A 13,718-nucleotide genomic window follows, 5' to 3' on the forward strand; every position below is an offset into this window, starting at 1 on the left:
TTTTTATTATTATTATGTTTATGAGCTTTATTTGATGCATGTTAAGTGTTTAGATATGAATTACCAATGGACTGTAATTGAGTTATGATTGAGTGTTCAATTAGTTTTGGGTTACGTGTTCAAGACTTTTAGAATTGCGTGTTCATTGATATTTACGTTGAGTGTTCAAAGCAAAGCTAACTCATAATTTTTACATGTATTCTACGCAAAAAAAATTTGTTCGGGTGTTCAGTTGACCATGCAACCTACAACATGGAGCCACCTCTGCACACAACAAAACAATAATTAGGAAGAAGGGAGCCTAGCTAATACAATGTGCAAGGATAGGCTCCTCACATTAGCTGTCAGGCTAACCAAATCAAACGGTACCGGAGTTCCCCAATATTCAATTCCCACTCCTAGATATATTTATGCAGCAAATCAATCGGAAGAATGTAGCACATGAGCAATTAACTAAAGTGATGCAGAAACATGAAATCCAACACCACAAAGTCATGAAATTAATGAAGGACAAAGTAATAACAAGGCAGAAGGATGTAAAAGCGGTACTAAACTAAACACCAAGTGAATAAACAAAGAAGAGTTATTACAACACTTTCTTCTGTTTCAGAATTCAGACAAAAGAAATCAAACTAAATTCAGGTGCTAACATAACTGGTCTCAGAAGGGGATCCACGCTGCAACCGATGCAGAACGCTTGTTGGGGAAGAATTGGAGGTTGATGATGATCTCAATGCTTCGGCAGGTGGGCCACCCATAGAAGGGGCGGCCAGGTTTGTGCCCCACCCTCCGGCCCAATTCAGTTGAAGCCGATTTCTGTCAACATTATTCCCATCTCGTTGGCCCACCCCATCTCCATTCCCGGTTGATAGTTTAAGTGAGAAGTCTGAGGTTGGATTAATACCTGGAGTCGAAATGGAAAGGGCTGTGCCTGGCTCTTGGAGTGATCTCGGTGGCCAATCGTCAAAGAAAGGACGGAGAACACCGGTACCGGATTTTTGAACCTCATTTTGGGTTTCAAAGAGGGCTTTGTTATCACTTCTTGATTCCGAGGATCAACACAAGAAACCAATATGGTAGAAAAGTTAAGCAAAAAATAAGGGAACAAAGGAGGGTATGGGCAAATAAAGAACAGCACTTGTGAAATGGAACCTGCCAAGGTCCCATTTCATAATCCTGAGTTGTTCACATTTTGTAAATCTCAATGTGTACACTATCCATGCAAAAATCATGTCGAATAGATATTGATAAGGCTTAGTTCGAGTCAATTTTGTTTTGAGAGAAATAGATGGTCATCGTTTCATCGTTCATTTCTCTGATGACAAATATGAGTTGTTCACATGAATAATTATTTTCGATCAAGAAGATGTACACATCCAGACATACACAACAAATGGCTCAAATAATCAAGTAAGACCATTTAGGTCCTATTTCGCATCACACGAGGGATCGTCACATGAGAAAGATCTTGATTCATGCAAGAGAATCGCATCCATCCACTAAAAATCCCCACAAGACAAAAGAAGAAAAAGAATGGTCATTTTAATTGGGAACTGATTTTCAATCACTCATATTTTTCGAAAAGACTCAACTCTATACTAAGACTTGGAACTAGACCAATCCGTCATATATATAAAAAATAAAAAATAAAAAATTGCACTTCGGCAATCATTTGTCAAACTAAGCTACTTGATAACTTGGAAGTCGGATCATTCAATTGACATATAAATTTGTAATGGAGAAAAAGATTATACCTTCCATTGAGGAGATCACTCGAAGGTTTATGCAATTTCATGGATAGAAACCATACGAACAAAAAAATTTCTCTTCATATTTTGAGTTATTCGGAGAATGAAAATGAAACCTGTGATTGAGTTGGTGGAGATCAATGGAAGGCCCAGGACAATCGAAGTGGACCCCACTGGCCAACACCTGAGAAGCAAAGGGTACAGTGGTTTTAAGCGCTGTGGCACTGCTGCCACCACTAGCAACTCCACCATAACTTCCACCAACACTGTAGGTGGTAGAGGGTGTGGGAATTTCCACAGGCTTTCTTGAACGGTTGCGGCCACGGTGCACGTGGCGTTCGCAATATTTCTGGCCAGCCACCACATCCCTTGAGCACCTCCATTTCTTGCCATCAGTCCTCCTGCACCGACCCGGTTCTGGATCCATCAATCCTCTCCCCCAGTATCCTGATTGCATTACTGATTCAAAACCCAATTCAACCCATAAGATGACATAACATAATATAATACATGTGTATGCATGAATAAACACACATACAACGCCAACAAATAAAAAATAAAAAATTAAGCAAGTAAAGAACTAAAATTAATAGGCTCTAAACTTCTAGGACTTTTGGAGCATAATAATGAGGAGATCTAAATAATAATATGTTCAAAAACTGCTCAAAGGGAATCTGAAATACAGCCCCAAATGCATAATCAATAAAGAAAACGCAATAGAGAGGTATAGTGCCCCCTAAAAGACATAAACTTGGGTAAGATCAATTACCAAGGATCTAGAAGCTACTCGCTGGATTGAATAAAGCAAATGTCAAATTTGGCTGCAAAAAAATAGCAATGGCAATGACAATGGGAAATCTAGCTTCGTGGGTGTGGATGCTCTTAGCGCATAAATTCATGGGTGGGTGTGCTCTTTGTAACACAAAAAGCAAACACCATTTGAGTTAGCAAAAACATATCATATGTGAAGACCTAAATACTCACAGTGTGTCCCCGTATCCTTGAAATGAGAATTACATGAATCCGATACTTAGTCACACATACCCACACCGGACATCCATACCCAGGTAAAGTAATCAAATCAGTGTCAATCCTGTTAAAATTAATCTCTTGTGGTTATTTTGCAATTAGGCTAAATGTTATATTTGTGTTCGGGCTGTCTATATTGTTGTAGTTATGTCAAATTGTATTGTTTTAGTTGGGTCCAAGGGTCAACTCAAAAGTCCAAATATGTAAATATAAATATCTCACGCCACGCGTAAGAATTCTCTGGATGAATGAAAATATTAGTGTGCCCTGCCTTCCCCTGTTCCTTCGTGCCATTTTCCCCAACCATCTTACCCTCTCATCATATTCAATTGCAACCCCTCGTTATTAATCAAACATGACATGACCCAGTAGCAAGTATATGCCACGTTTGGCTCGGTGGCCTAAGATTTCAAGTTCGAAACCTCTTAGGTGTTGCCAACCTCTTTGGGCCAGCCCATACGGGGCTTTGCTCCGGCTTTAATTGGTGCCCCTAGTAATGAATGGTGGGATTGGTCTTCAAGACTAGTCGAGATGCACATAAGTAGGCCCGGAAAACACCAAAAATGTGACTACCACAAATTATGTAGCATATCTTAAATGTCTAATTAACCTGAACGATCAATCATGTACAAATTAATCATATTAGAGGGTAGAGAAAATACTATAACTATAAAACAAAAGTGATGGAGGAACTACTTACAAGATGGATGATGATAATGGGAATAGAAGTGTTGAAGAGGGTGGTAGTATGAAGGTGAAGGAGATGGAGAGAGAAGAAAGCTTTTGCTGAGGACAAGGTGGTGGAGAAGTTGAGGTGGAACAGTTGCACCCTCCACCAAATGCCTAAATATTAACGCCTGCAGCTCTAGCTCCTTCCACTGTCCCATGCTCAAGCAACTTCCCATCCCTATAATTACATCGAACAAAACAACCACCATGAGAGAGTGAAAGAGAGGGAAAAGAAAAGAAGAAACTCATTAGTTAGACTTTGAAGCAAATCAATCATGAAACTTCTCATAGAAGGTAAGAAACATTGGGACAAAATTCTTTACTTTAATTTTGAGAATTTTATCAAAAAAAACCGTGGAGTAAATGGGCTAAAGACCATTTAATTCTTTCAGAAGAAAGAATAAGGAGTGTTTCCGGTAGGCAATAAGTTGTTATTATTGAAAAATGTCTAAGATGTTTACACAAACCAATAAGTTGTTGAAAAAAGTCATGTTGTTTTCACAAACCAATAACTTGTAAAATTTTAAGTTTATTGTGGGATAGAGTTGTTAAAAAATGTCAAATTGTTTCCACCAACTAATAAGAGGGTATTTTCCACTAATTTTTCGGGTGAACAAATTGTGGCAAAATGGCATGTCGTTCATACTAATAAAGAAGTTGTGCATCCTCATTCACAACTTCTTTATTAGTGTGAACACTAAGTTGTAGATGAGATGCAAAACTTGCTACTTAGTGTAAGAACAATCTTAATTATCATAACTTGTTGTCCAAAATTGTTAGTGGAAACATGGCCTAAGGCGGTGACTAAATGGGCTAAAGACTTCGAGGCAGATAATTTTTCTCACATACTACATCAATTAAGATTCTATCTAGCAGAAATAACTTGTCTTAACTTTTGGGGAGAACTCACCCAAAATAATGTTCAAAATTCCTATATCAAAAATACTACTTTTTTTCTTTTTATCAGAAAACCAGCTCGGTTGGTTGATGGGTTTCAGAACTTTTTGTAGCATCTCCAAAACACTCGTTTGACATCAATTCCTCCATTTTCAAGGAAAATAGTGCTTGAACACGTACATCCTCCATTTGAAGGAATTGAGATAGTGTTTCAGAGGATGGGTTTTTGAAGGAATTGAGACCAAAAAAAAAAAGTATTTTGTTTGGCAAAAACGTGTTTTGAAGGACCAAAAAAGTATTTTGGAGGCTTGGTTGGATATGTTCCAACAGTCCCTTTGAATTGTGAGAAAGGGTGAGATAAGGGATGAGAGTTTTTTCTCACCATTTTTTGTGAGAGAGGGAAGCAGTCAATCAAAATATTTTTATTTTTTTACTTTTTTCTCTATTTATTACAAAAATACTCAATTTAAATGAGTGATTTGGCTGAAAGCCACAACCCTTTCTTTTTTTTCTCAGGAAATAACTCTATCCAGAGGAGTGTAAGTTTTTTTTTCAGGAAAAAAAAAAAAAAAGAACTCACGTACAAAAGACGATATGAGAACTAATAAAAAAAACATTTTTTATGAGATTACCAAAAAAGAAAAAAAATACATTTTCCTGTCAAAAATAATATTCATATGGGTTCTGATCACTCCTGAAAACTTGTCGCAAAAAATACAACTAACGAGCTTTTTTAAAGTGTTTGTGTTATTAAAGTCTTTATGTAATAGTTAAATCAGCAACAGGAATAAATAGAAACAAAATGTCACAAATACTACTCCACTACTACGTGTATAGAGAGAGAGAGACAGAATGGAGGGAAGGGTTACTGGAAAATCTGGTGGAAGTGGGGGTTGAATCAACCGGGTTGTTTAATGCTGACACGTCACTGAGTTTGCTGGTGAGTTGATCAGGTACAAACAATGGAAGCGCAGTGGATGACTCAGATGCTTCTACTTCTTCCTCTTCTTCTTGCTGCTGGTGTTTTTCTGACTCCTTCTGCTGCTGCTGCTGGCATCTCCATTGCTTCAGATTGAAGTCCATTTCTAGAGAGAGAGAGAGAGAGAGAGAGAGAGAGAGATGCTTGGTCGGTTTCAATTCTTTTGTTTGTTTGGTGTGTGTTGGGGATGTGAAGAGAAAGTTTCCAAAGGCTTGTTTGGCAGAGGACTCCTTCTGTAGTTCTGAGGAGTCTTTATATCCTTTTTCGCTAAGAGACAGAAGAGTGAGAGGAGAGAGAAACCAAAAAAGCCTGCTAAGTTTGTTTGTTTATTGTGGCCTTTTCAGGGAAGAAGCTTGGGGCACTTGGGGAAAAAGACAATTCAGACAAGACAGTTGAGAGAAGAAATTAAAGAGAGTCTGACATTACAATTCTCTTTTCTTTCTTTTTTTTTAAATCTGAAGCAAGGAGAGAAAAGTAACCTGCAGCCTGCAGGCTGTCTGTTTCTGTGTGCTTTGGGAAGAGGATATGGGGAAGTGAGAACAACAGCACTGGAGAAACACCCAAAAGTCCCAAGATCTAAACCCACGCACAGTTTTCCCCTTTCCAGTTTTGCCTTATTTGGAGTTTTGTTTAACACAAAACTAGCGGCATATCTGTGCTATAAGCGCGCTTTAGTCAATTAATTACTGTACCATAAAGTAAAACTGATGAACAAATGATGAAGCATTACACTACACTAGAAGAAAATTTAGAGAATAATCAACATTTTCATATAATGGGAATGAATTACTCCAAGAACTTCAACATTTAAAAATAATACTATTGAGATAAAAATAACAAAATCGATTAACGTCTTTGATTTTATGATTGACGTCTTTTATTTTATAAGGTCTTATTGAGAAGATGGTGGTTTTCAAATAATATAAATTGCTCATCGAATTTTGTTGACCATATCAACTACAGTTGTTTTTTACGGAGATGAGTTTTTTAAAGTTGAAATTGATAAAAACTAACCCTCATCACAAGGAATAGATTAAGTGGATTAGCTATGATTTATTTGAAAATAAGTACTTGAACAAGATAAAATGCGATGACTTAATTGAAAATTTTACTTTAAAAAATGCAAGGAGAAGTTATTGCTCTACATATCGGATCGTGCTAATTATAAAGCCCTAGATCTGGGGTTACATTTTGATTTTTTTTGATATAATTCAAGTTAAAAGTATAATATGTAACCATTATTTTGACTTGCATGTCTTTATATTTTTTTATGACTTAGTAATAAGTGAGTAACAAAGCTTGGGGTCAGGTTTGGGCGATTCGAACATCAGGATTGGCCCTAATGGTAGTATTAGCGGGGAAGTTATAGTGATAGTAGACCTAAGGAAATCGTGGTGGTCGCCGTGGGAGAGTGGTGGTAAAAATTGAGTGTTTGTGGTAGCACTTGCAGTGGTAGAGAGGTGACAAAGTGTTCGTGATTTGTTGAGGCGGCAGTACCGATGGTGATAGTAGTAGTTAGTAGCAACATTGGAGTGATTGTTGTGGCTGGTGGGGATAGGCACAACAGCAATGGAGTGGTGGTGGCAATGTTATTAATACCGTTCCGTACCGACCGGTACGTACCGTTTTTGACCAAATTTGGTATCCTACATCTCTAATTTCGTTCCGGCTCAAATACCGGTCGGTACTGGCCGTACCGGTCGGTACCGGACGGTACCTGACGGTACCGTACTATTTTTATATTTATATTTTTTTTCAAGTACCGGACAATACCGGACGGTACCGGGCAAATACCGGACAGTACCGGGCAAATACCGGATAGTTTATTTTTTTTATTTTAAAAAAGTGTATATCATACTATAATTTTTTTTTTAAGTAGGAAAATAACACTAATAGTGATCAATCCGAAATGGTACCCGGTATTTGACCGGTACCGGTACGTACCGTACCAGTAGAAAAATCGGTACCCTGACCGGTACGGTATTCAGAACATTGGGTGGTGGTGGTGCTTATGGTAGTGGTGATAGTGGTAAGTTTTGTCAGAATTAAGTATGAACTAGACTACATAATTATATATGATATATTTGAAGATGACACTTCAAATTTTAAGCAACATAAAATATAATTAGCATATTTACTTGATTATAAATATGGGGAGTGATTTTGGGAATGCCAAAACTTTCTGAAGAGTGTGGTTATAAATTTGGAAAGTGCCAAAATCAATTCTCAATAAATATTTACATATGTAATTTAAATGCTAAATTAGGCCCTTATACACCCCAAAAAGGATTAGGGTTTTGGTGACATTTAGGTATTTGGATTGTTGAGAAACAAAGGGGGTTATTTGGTAAAGGTTTTGAGAGAGATTTTTGGGGTAATAAGTGAAGAGAGATATATAGAGAAATGAAAGTAATAAATCGAGAGAAAAATTATTGAAAATCGTCCCAAGAGAAGGGAAGGTTCTTGGAATCCTAAGTCAACCAAGCATACTTGGGTGTACACAAAACATACTTAGACTAAGTTCCACTAAAAAAATTGGACTTTCTCTTGTTTTGGACTTTATATTGGATATTTCAAAAATATTTCAGTAAAGTTATAATTTTTACTTTATCAATAATACACAAAATTGAATAAGGACAAAACAAGAAAAAATCCAAAAAGTCATTAGCAGAATTTAGTCTTAGGGTGTGTTTCAGCTATATTATTGAACTACAAGCTAATGGTATTAAGTTGTTTTCGCGAAATAGTATTTTAGTTGACGTAGGTGAGGAGAATGACCTACATAAAAATCTATAAAAATATTAGTCCATTTACTTAGCGAAAACGCTTCCTTACTAGGTGTGCATGAAGGAGAGAAAGGAGTGTTTTTAGAAGCTCCACATAGTTCAATTGTGCGTAACTTTATTTTGATAGAAATACTTTTTTTTCCTGCCAAAATGGTAGGAGATTTCATTCATATGAAATAAGCATTCAATTAAAGAGGGTTATTAATCCCAAAACAGAGACAATACCTGGAGGTCTAGATTCACAAGCTTTTCACTCCAGAGCCTCACAAATTAACCACCATGGCGATCATCAGAAAGCATTTTGACAACAGGATCCCAAAACCAACTAACGAAATCCCAACAAAAATCGACAAGAAATTGGAGAGAAAAACTCTACAAAAGGGAGGAGGACTTCACAAATAGAGCCCACATCAACCATCCAGTTTTTTTTTTGATAATCCATCAACCATCCAGTTCAAATAACCAGATTCAGTGACTATGGGGGCTAAAGCTTGACTGAAGAGGGAAGAACTAAATGAAAACCAGAAAAACTAAAAAGAAAAGGAAAATCTTACAATCAAAACACCACCAACCAACAGTCCTACTCCGACGAACCAAGCACACACTAAACGGGTACCAGGAACCACGTCTGCAAACTAAAACCGCAATCCTGGGACACACCAGGGTGGTGGAACCCCGACAGCTATGCAAAGGAGAAGGTGGAAAAGGTGCGGCGGTTGAGGCAATTGGAGGCGTAGGGAAAGGACAAGGGTAGAGGGTGATGAAGGGAGGAGATAGATCTCCGGCCGAGACGATGGAAAGAATGCCAGAAAGAGGAGGAAAGTCCCCACCCCATTTAGGGTGGAAACCCAGGTGGATGGAGTGGGACAGAAATACTCTTTACTGGAATCCCAAACTCTTGTAGAAGTGTGCGCAACCAAGTCAATTCACCAGTGGTATGAGCCATTGCTCTATACTCTGCCTCATCACTAGAACGTGCTACAACCGACTATTTCTTACTTCTCCATGTCACAAGATTGTCTCCTATAAAGGTGCAATAGCCAGTAGTAGAACAACGATTAGCAGGAGATCCTGCCCAGTCAGTATCTGTATATCCTTCAATACGAAGATGTCCAGAAGATTTGTAGAGAAGTCCACATCCGGGAGCATTTTTTATATACTTCAAGATACGAACAACTGCCTCCATATGAGGAACTTAAGGATGAATCATAAATTGACTGACAACATTAACTGCATAGTAGATATCGGGTCAAGTAATAATTAGATAAATAAGTTTTTCCACAAGTCTCTGGTGCATCTCAGGGTTGTCAATCAACTCATCATCTTCAGGCATTAACTTAATATTAGTCTCCATGGGAGTAGCTATAGGTTTAGACCCAATATAACCTATATCTTTCAAGAGATCGAGAGTGTACTTCCTTTGTGATAAATCGATGCCCGCTTTAGAATGAGCCACCTCAATGCCATGAAAATATCGAAGTTTGCCTAGATCTTTGGTAAGAAAGCTAGAACCAAGATGGTGAATTAGTGTTTGAATCCCAATGCTATCATTACCAGTGATGACAATATCATCCACATAAACCACGAAAATCACAATACCACGAGTGGTCTTTTTAAAGAACATGAAGTGATCAGCCTGACTCCGAGTGATACCATGAGAAACAACAGTATTACTGAACTTATCGAACCAAGCCTGGGGAGACTATTTGAGGCCATATATAGATTGTGAAGACGACACACACACTCCCCTTGGACTCAAACTGGGTGGTTGTGCCATATAAATAGTCTCAAAACCGGATCTTCAGACGGTGAAGGAGATGATATGGGTAAAGAAGTTGGGTCTCAGGAGCAATGGGTGGTGCGGCAGCGGAAGAGCACCGAACATAGACCTGTTGTATGGGTGGTCGAGAAGCAATCTTGGGAAGACAAGGTGATAAACCAAGATCAGCCAACATGGGTGTCAGTAATCGTGCACCTGCTGGGAATAATATGGGACTGTCTCAAAGAATATCACGTCAGCACTTACAAAGTGCTTACATAGCGAGGGACTATAACATCTGTATCCTTTCTGTGTCCGAGAGTAACCAAGAAATATACATTTATAAGAACGAGGATCAAGCTTATCACGACCTGGAAAGAAATTATGTATGAATGAAACACAACCAAAGAGTTTTGGGGGTAGAGGAAAAAGATCCTTGTCAGGAAAGAAAACCTGGTAAGGAGTTTTGCCGTTCAAGCCCGAGATAGCGTTCTATTTATAAGAATTAGCTGTAAGAATTGCATACCCCCAAAAAATATTTTGGAACTTGCATGTGAAGACTAAGAGCTCGGGCGACTGCTAAAATCGGTCTATTTTTTCGCTCAGCAATCCCATTTTGTTAAGGGGTGGTTACACAAGTAATTTGATGAATAATGCTATGAGTTGAAGTAAAATGTGTAAATTGATGAGAAGTATATTCTTGGGCATTATCAGTCCCCAAAATACGTAATTTGGCATTAAATTGAGTGACAATTTCAGCATAAAAATTTAAAAACACAGAAAATAGTTGACACCGATCTTTGAGAAGATATACCCAAGTTAAATGAGAAAAATAATCAATAAACGTAACAAAATAGCGAGCACCACATAAACTCGTGGTACGAGATCGGATATACCCAAGTTAAATGAGAAAAATCATTAATAAACGTAACAAAATAGCGAGCACCACATAAACTCGTGGTACGAGATGGTCCCCAAATACCCGAATGAACTAAACTAGGTGACTCAACTCGTAAAGGAAAAGAAACCCTACGATGTTTACTGAGTTCACAACTGTCACAATTAAAAGGAGAAAAGCTAGGTAAATCAGGGACTATCTTGCGAAGCTTGGCAGAAGATGGGTGTCCAAGACGAAAGTACCACTGGTAAGGTGTGGCAGTGGAGTGGAAAACAGATAACTTGGAAGGAGTGGATGGTTGAAGATAGGACATACCATTCTTCTCATACCCGGCCCCCCCCCCCCAATCATCATCTGCGTCTTGAGATCCTAAAATTCACAATGAGATGGATAGAAGAGTACAAAACAATTGTAAGTGTGAAAAAATTTATGAATGGAAAGTAGATTAAAAGGAAATTGTGATAAGTATAAGACAGGGGTAAAAATAAGGCTAAAGGCACAATAAGTACCAATGCTATGTACACGAGCTTTAGTACATCCGCAATAGTAACATATGAAGGAACGGAACGTGTAACGACATCAATAAGAAGAGACAAATTACCAGTCATATGATCAGAGGCGCCAGAATCGAGAATCCATGGAGCACTGCAGTACGAGAAGATGAGTGAAGGCAAATATTTCCTGATGAGACATGGGTTGCAATGGAACCAGTCATATGATCAGAGGCGCCAGAATCGAGAATCCATGGAGCACTGCAGTACGAGAAGATGAGTGAAGGCAAATATTTCCTGATGAGACAAGGGTTACAATGGAAGTCAAAGATACATTAGCCTTGTGAAACATGGAATCATACTCAGACTTAGAGATAGTAATTTGATCCGGAGGAGCTAGCCCAAATGGCTCATGCTTGACGGATTCCTAGTCCTAAATTAATGAATTGCCCCAAGCGTAGGGCGAAGACCGACCGACGTAGCACAATATTCGGTAAGACCGGAGTCAAATCAACAGAGATGGTAAGGTGTGCTGACTAAAAACTTGGGTTGTTATAACTTGAATGGCTTTTAGGTAGCCACCACTTATCGATTGATTGGGATTTAATTAAGCCAAGAAATAGCAAGTTCTTCTCGAGAATTAAAAGAAGGCACGGTCGTAGGGTTCACAGCACTCGCAACCAGTCTGGATTAACTTGCTCCATTCAATGTTCTTAAAACGTTCGATTTTAGTGAGAAAAAGATACTCCGAAAGATGCGAATCCTTATGGTCGCCGTTCACCCATGCACAGCAAAGAATGGGTTTTGGACTCCTGTTCCCTCGTTCACATGGGCTCCGACGATGCTCGAGTTTGTCTAACGAATGTTCTTTATTAACCTAAAATTGTTTTTTCTTTATCGTTTGAAAATAGGAGTAGTGCCCGAACTGGTCACGGCGTGCTAATCACCTCGCGACCCTACCAATACAACTACTCACTAATCATTGTGCAAGAAATAAAAGAAACCCTAGATTGCATCATGCTTCTATTGCTTAGAATGGAAAACAAAAGATATCAACCAAACAAATTCCAACGAATAACTTTTATAAAGAACGAAAATTAAAACGAGTTACCGGAACGCAAGTACTTGAACCAAACTCCAAAACTTCAAGGGAAAAAGCTCTGAAAGAAAAAGAATGTAAGTAAAAAAACTACTACTAATGTTTCGAACTTCTATCGTTGCCTCCTGAAGTTGTGCGTGGGCTCTGCTTTTATATGCTATTGTTGTAATACCTTTGAAAACCCCTCTTTTCTTTTCCTTTTTTCAGTCACACACAATATTAAGCTTGGCCCACCATTTTTCTAACTACGAATCATTGGGCCCACCTTATTTCCTTAGGTAATTGAGCACAGTCAAAAAGAGTAAATTTCTTCAAGAAATTAACCCTATAACATATCAATGGGCCTGCCATTTAATTTAGTTGGTTGACCGTGCCTTGCAAAATAATCCCCAAACTCATGGATTAATATATCTTTGCACAAATAAAACCCATTCGAATGTTTCGCCTCCAAATACCTACAATAAAGCATAAAATTCTAAATAATAATATAAAATGGCCTAGCAAGGATAAATTAGTGGGCATTTATGTGAATATTTATGCGCCTATCACACCCCCCAACTTACACTTTACTAGTCCCAAGCAAAGAAAACAAAATGCAACTAAAGAAAACAAACTAAAATTGATAGTTCTTTTAAACCCCTAGGCGGCCCCGGTAGGACGAGTAAAGTCTCGTGATGGTTTTCAACTGTGATCACCCACAAAACACCGTATATCCTCTTCACATGAAACCCGAAAACCTGTATGATAGCTCAATGATATCTCAAATATAGAATATGAAGCTATCGCAAAGAGATAACGACATAAGCAGTTCTAGATACTATCAAGTCATAAAAATGAGTCACGGCACCTATACTCAGTGTGTGTGAACAAGGGCTTCGGTCACAAGTGAAAAATAACCAAAAGTTCTCTCCGGACCGAGTTTTGACATCAAATCTCATCGCGTCATCCACTCAACAAATGAAATCACTTGAAACAAGAGGCATATTACTCTCAATATGTGAGGGTGGAAATTATGTAAATGAAAGCAAAGTATCCTGCATAAGTTGACACGAAAAGAAAGCTTTATATAGTGGACATACGATCTCATGAATGGAATGTCAAGTATTGGAAACCTTCTCTATCCATCAATCCATAACCTATTGCCCCTAGGATCAAATAGGACTTCAATTCCGGCGATAACGTTAAGTAAGGGAAAGTATTTCAAGGTTAGAGTAAAACATTTAAGTGTCCGAGAATAGGCTAACAACAATTCACATAGGGCAAATATAACGATGCGTGCCCCCTTTTTTTTAATATCTTTTTT

General features: G+C 38.2%; 1 protein-coding gene across 1 annotated transcript; it reads right to left on the reverse strand.

Moving 5' to 3' along the window:
• Positions 1-474: 474 nt before the first annotated feature.
• Positions 475-5,602, reverse strand: LOC131322321 (growth-regulating factor 3). Its single transcript, XM_058353609.1, has 3 exons — positions 5,273-5,602; positions 3,478-3,684; positions 475-2,207 (listed from the first exon to the last, which is right to left on the reverse strand). Exons 1-3 carry the CDS (start codon positions 5,484-5,486, stop codon positions 1,792-1,794), a joined length of 837 nt encoding a protein of 278 aa, XP_058209592.1. The 5' UTR covers positions 5,487-5,602; the 3' UTR covers positions 475-1,791.
• Between the last annotated feature and the right edge of the window lie 8,116 nt (positions 5,603-13,718).

Source organism: Rhododendron vialii, chromosome 4a (assembly GCF_030253575.1).
Source record: "Rhododendron vialii isolate Sample 1 chromosome 4a, ASM3025357v1".
In the NCBI taxonomy this organism is placed as follows: Eukaryota; Viridiplantae; Streptophyta; class Magnoliopsida; order Ericales; family Ericaceae; genus Rhododendron; species Rhododendron vialii.

Coding starts and splice junctions, on each gene's coding strand:
- LOC131322321 (XM_058353609.1), bottom strand. CDS start 5,486: ATGGACTTCAATCTGAAGCAATGGAGATGCCAGCAGCAGCAGCAGAAG. Junction 3,685..5,272: donor CACTTCCACCAGATTTTCCA/GTAACCCTTCCC, acceptor ATGTAATTATAG/GGATGGGAAGTTGCTTGAGC. Junction 2,208..3,477: donor CCATTATCATCATCCATCTT/GTAAGTAGTTCC, acceptor GTTTTGAATCAG/TAATGCAATCAGGATACTGG.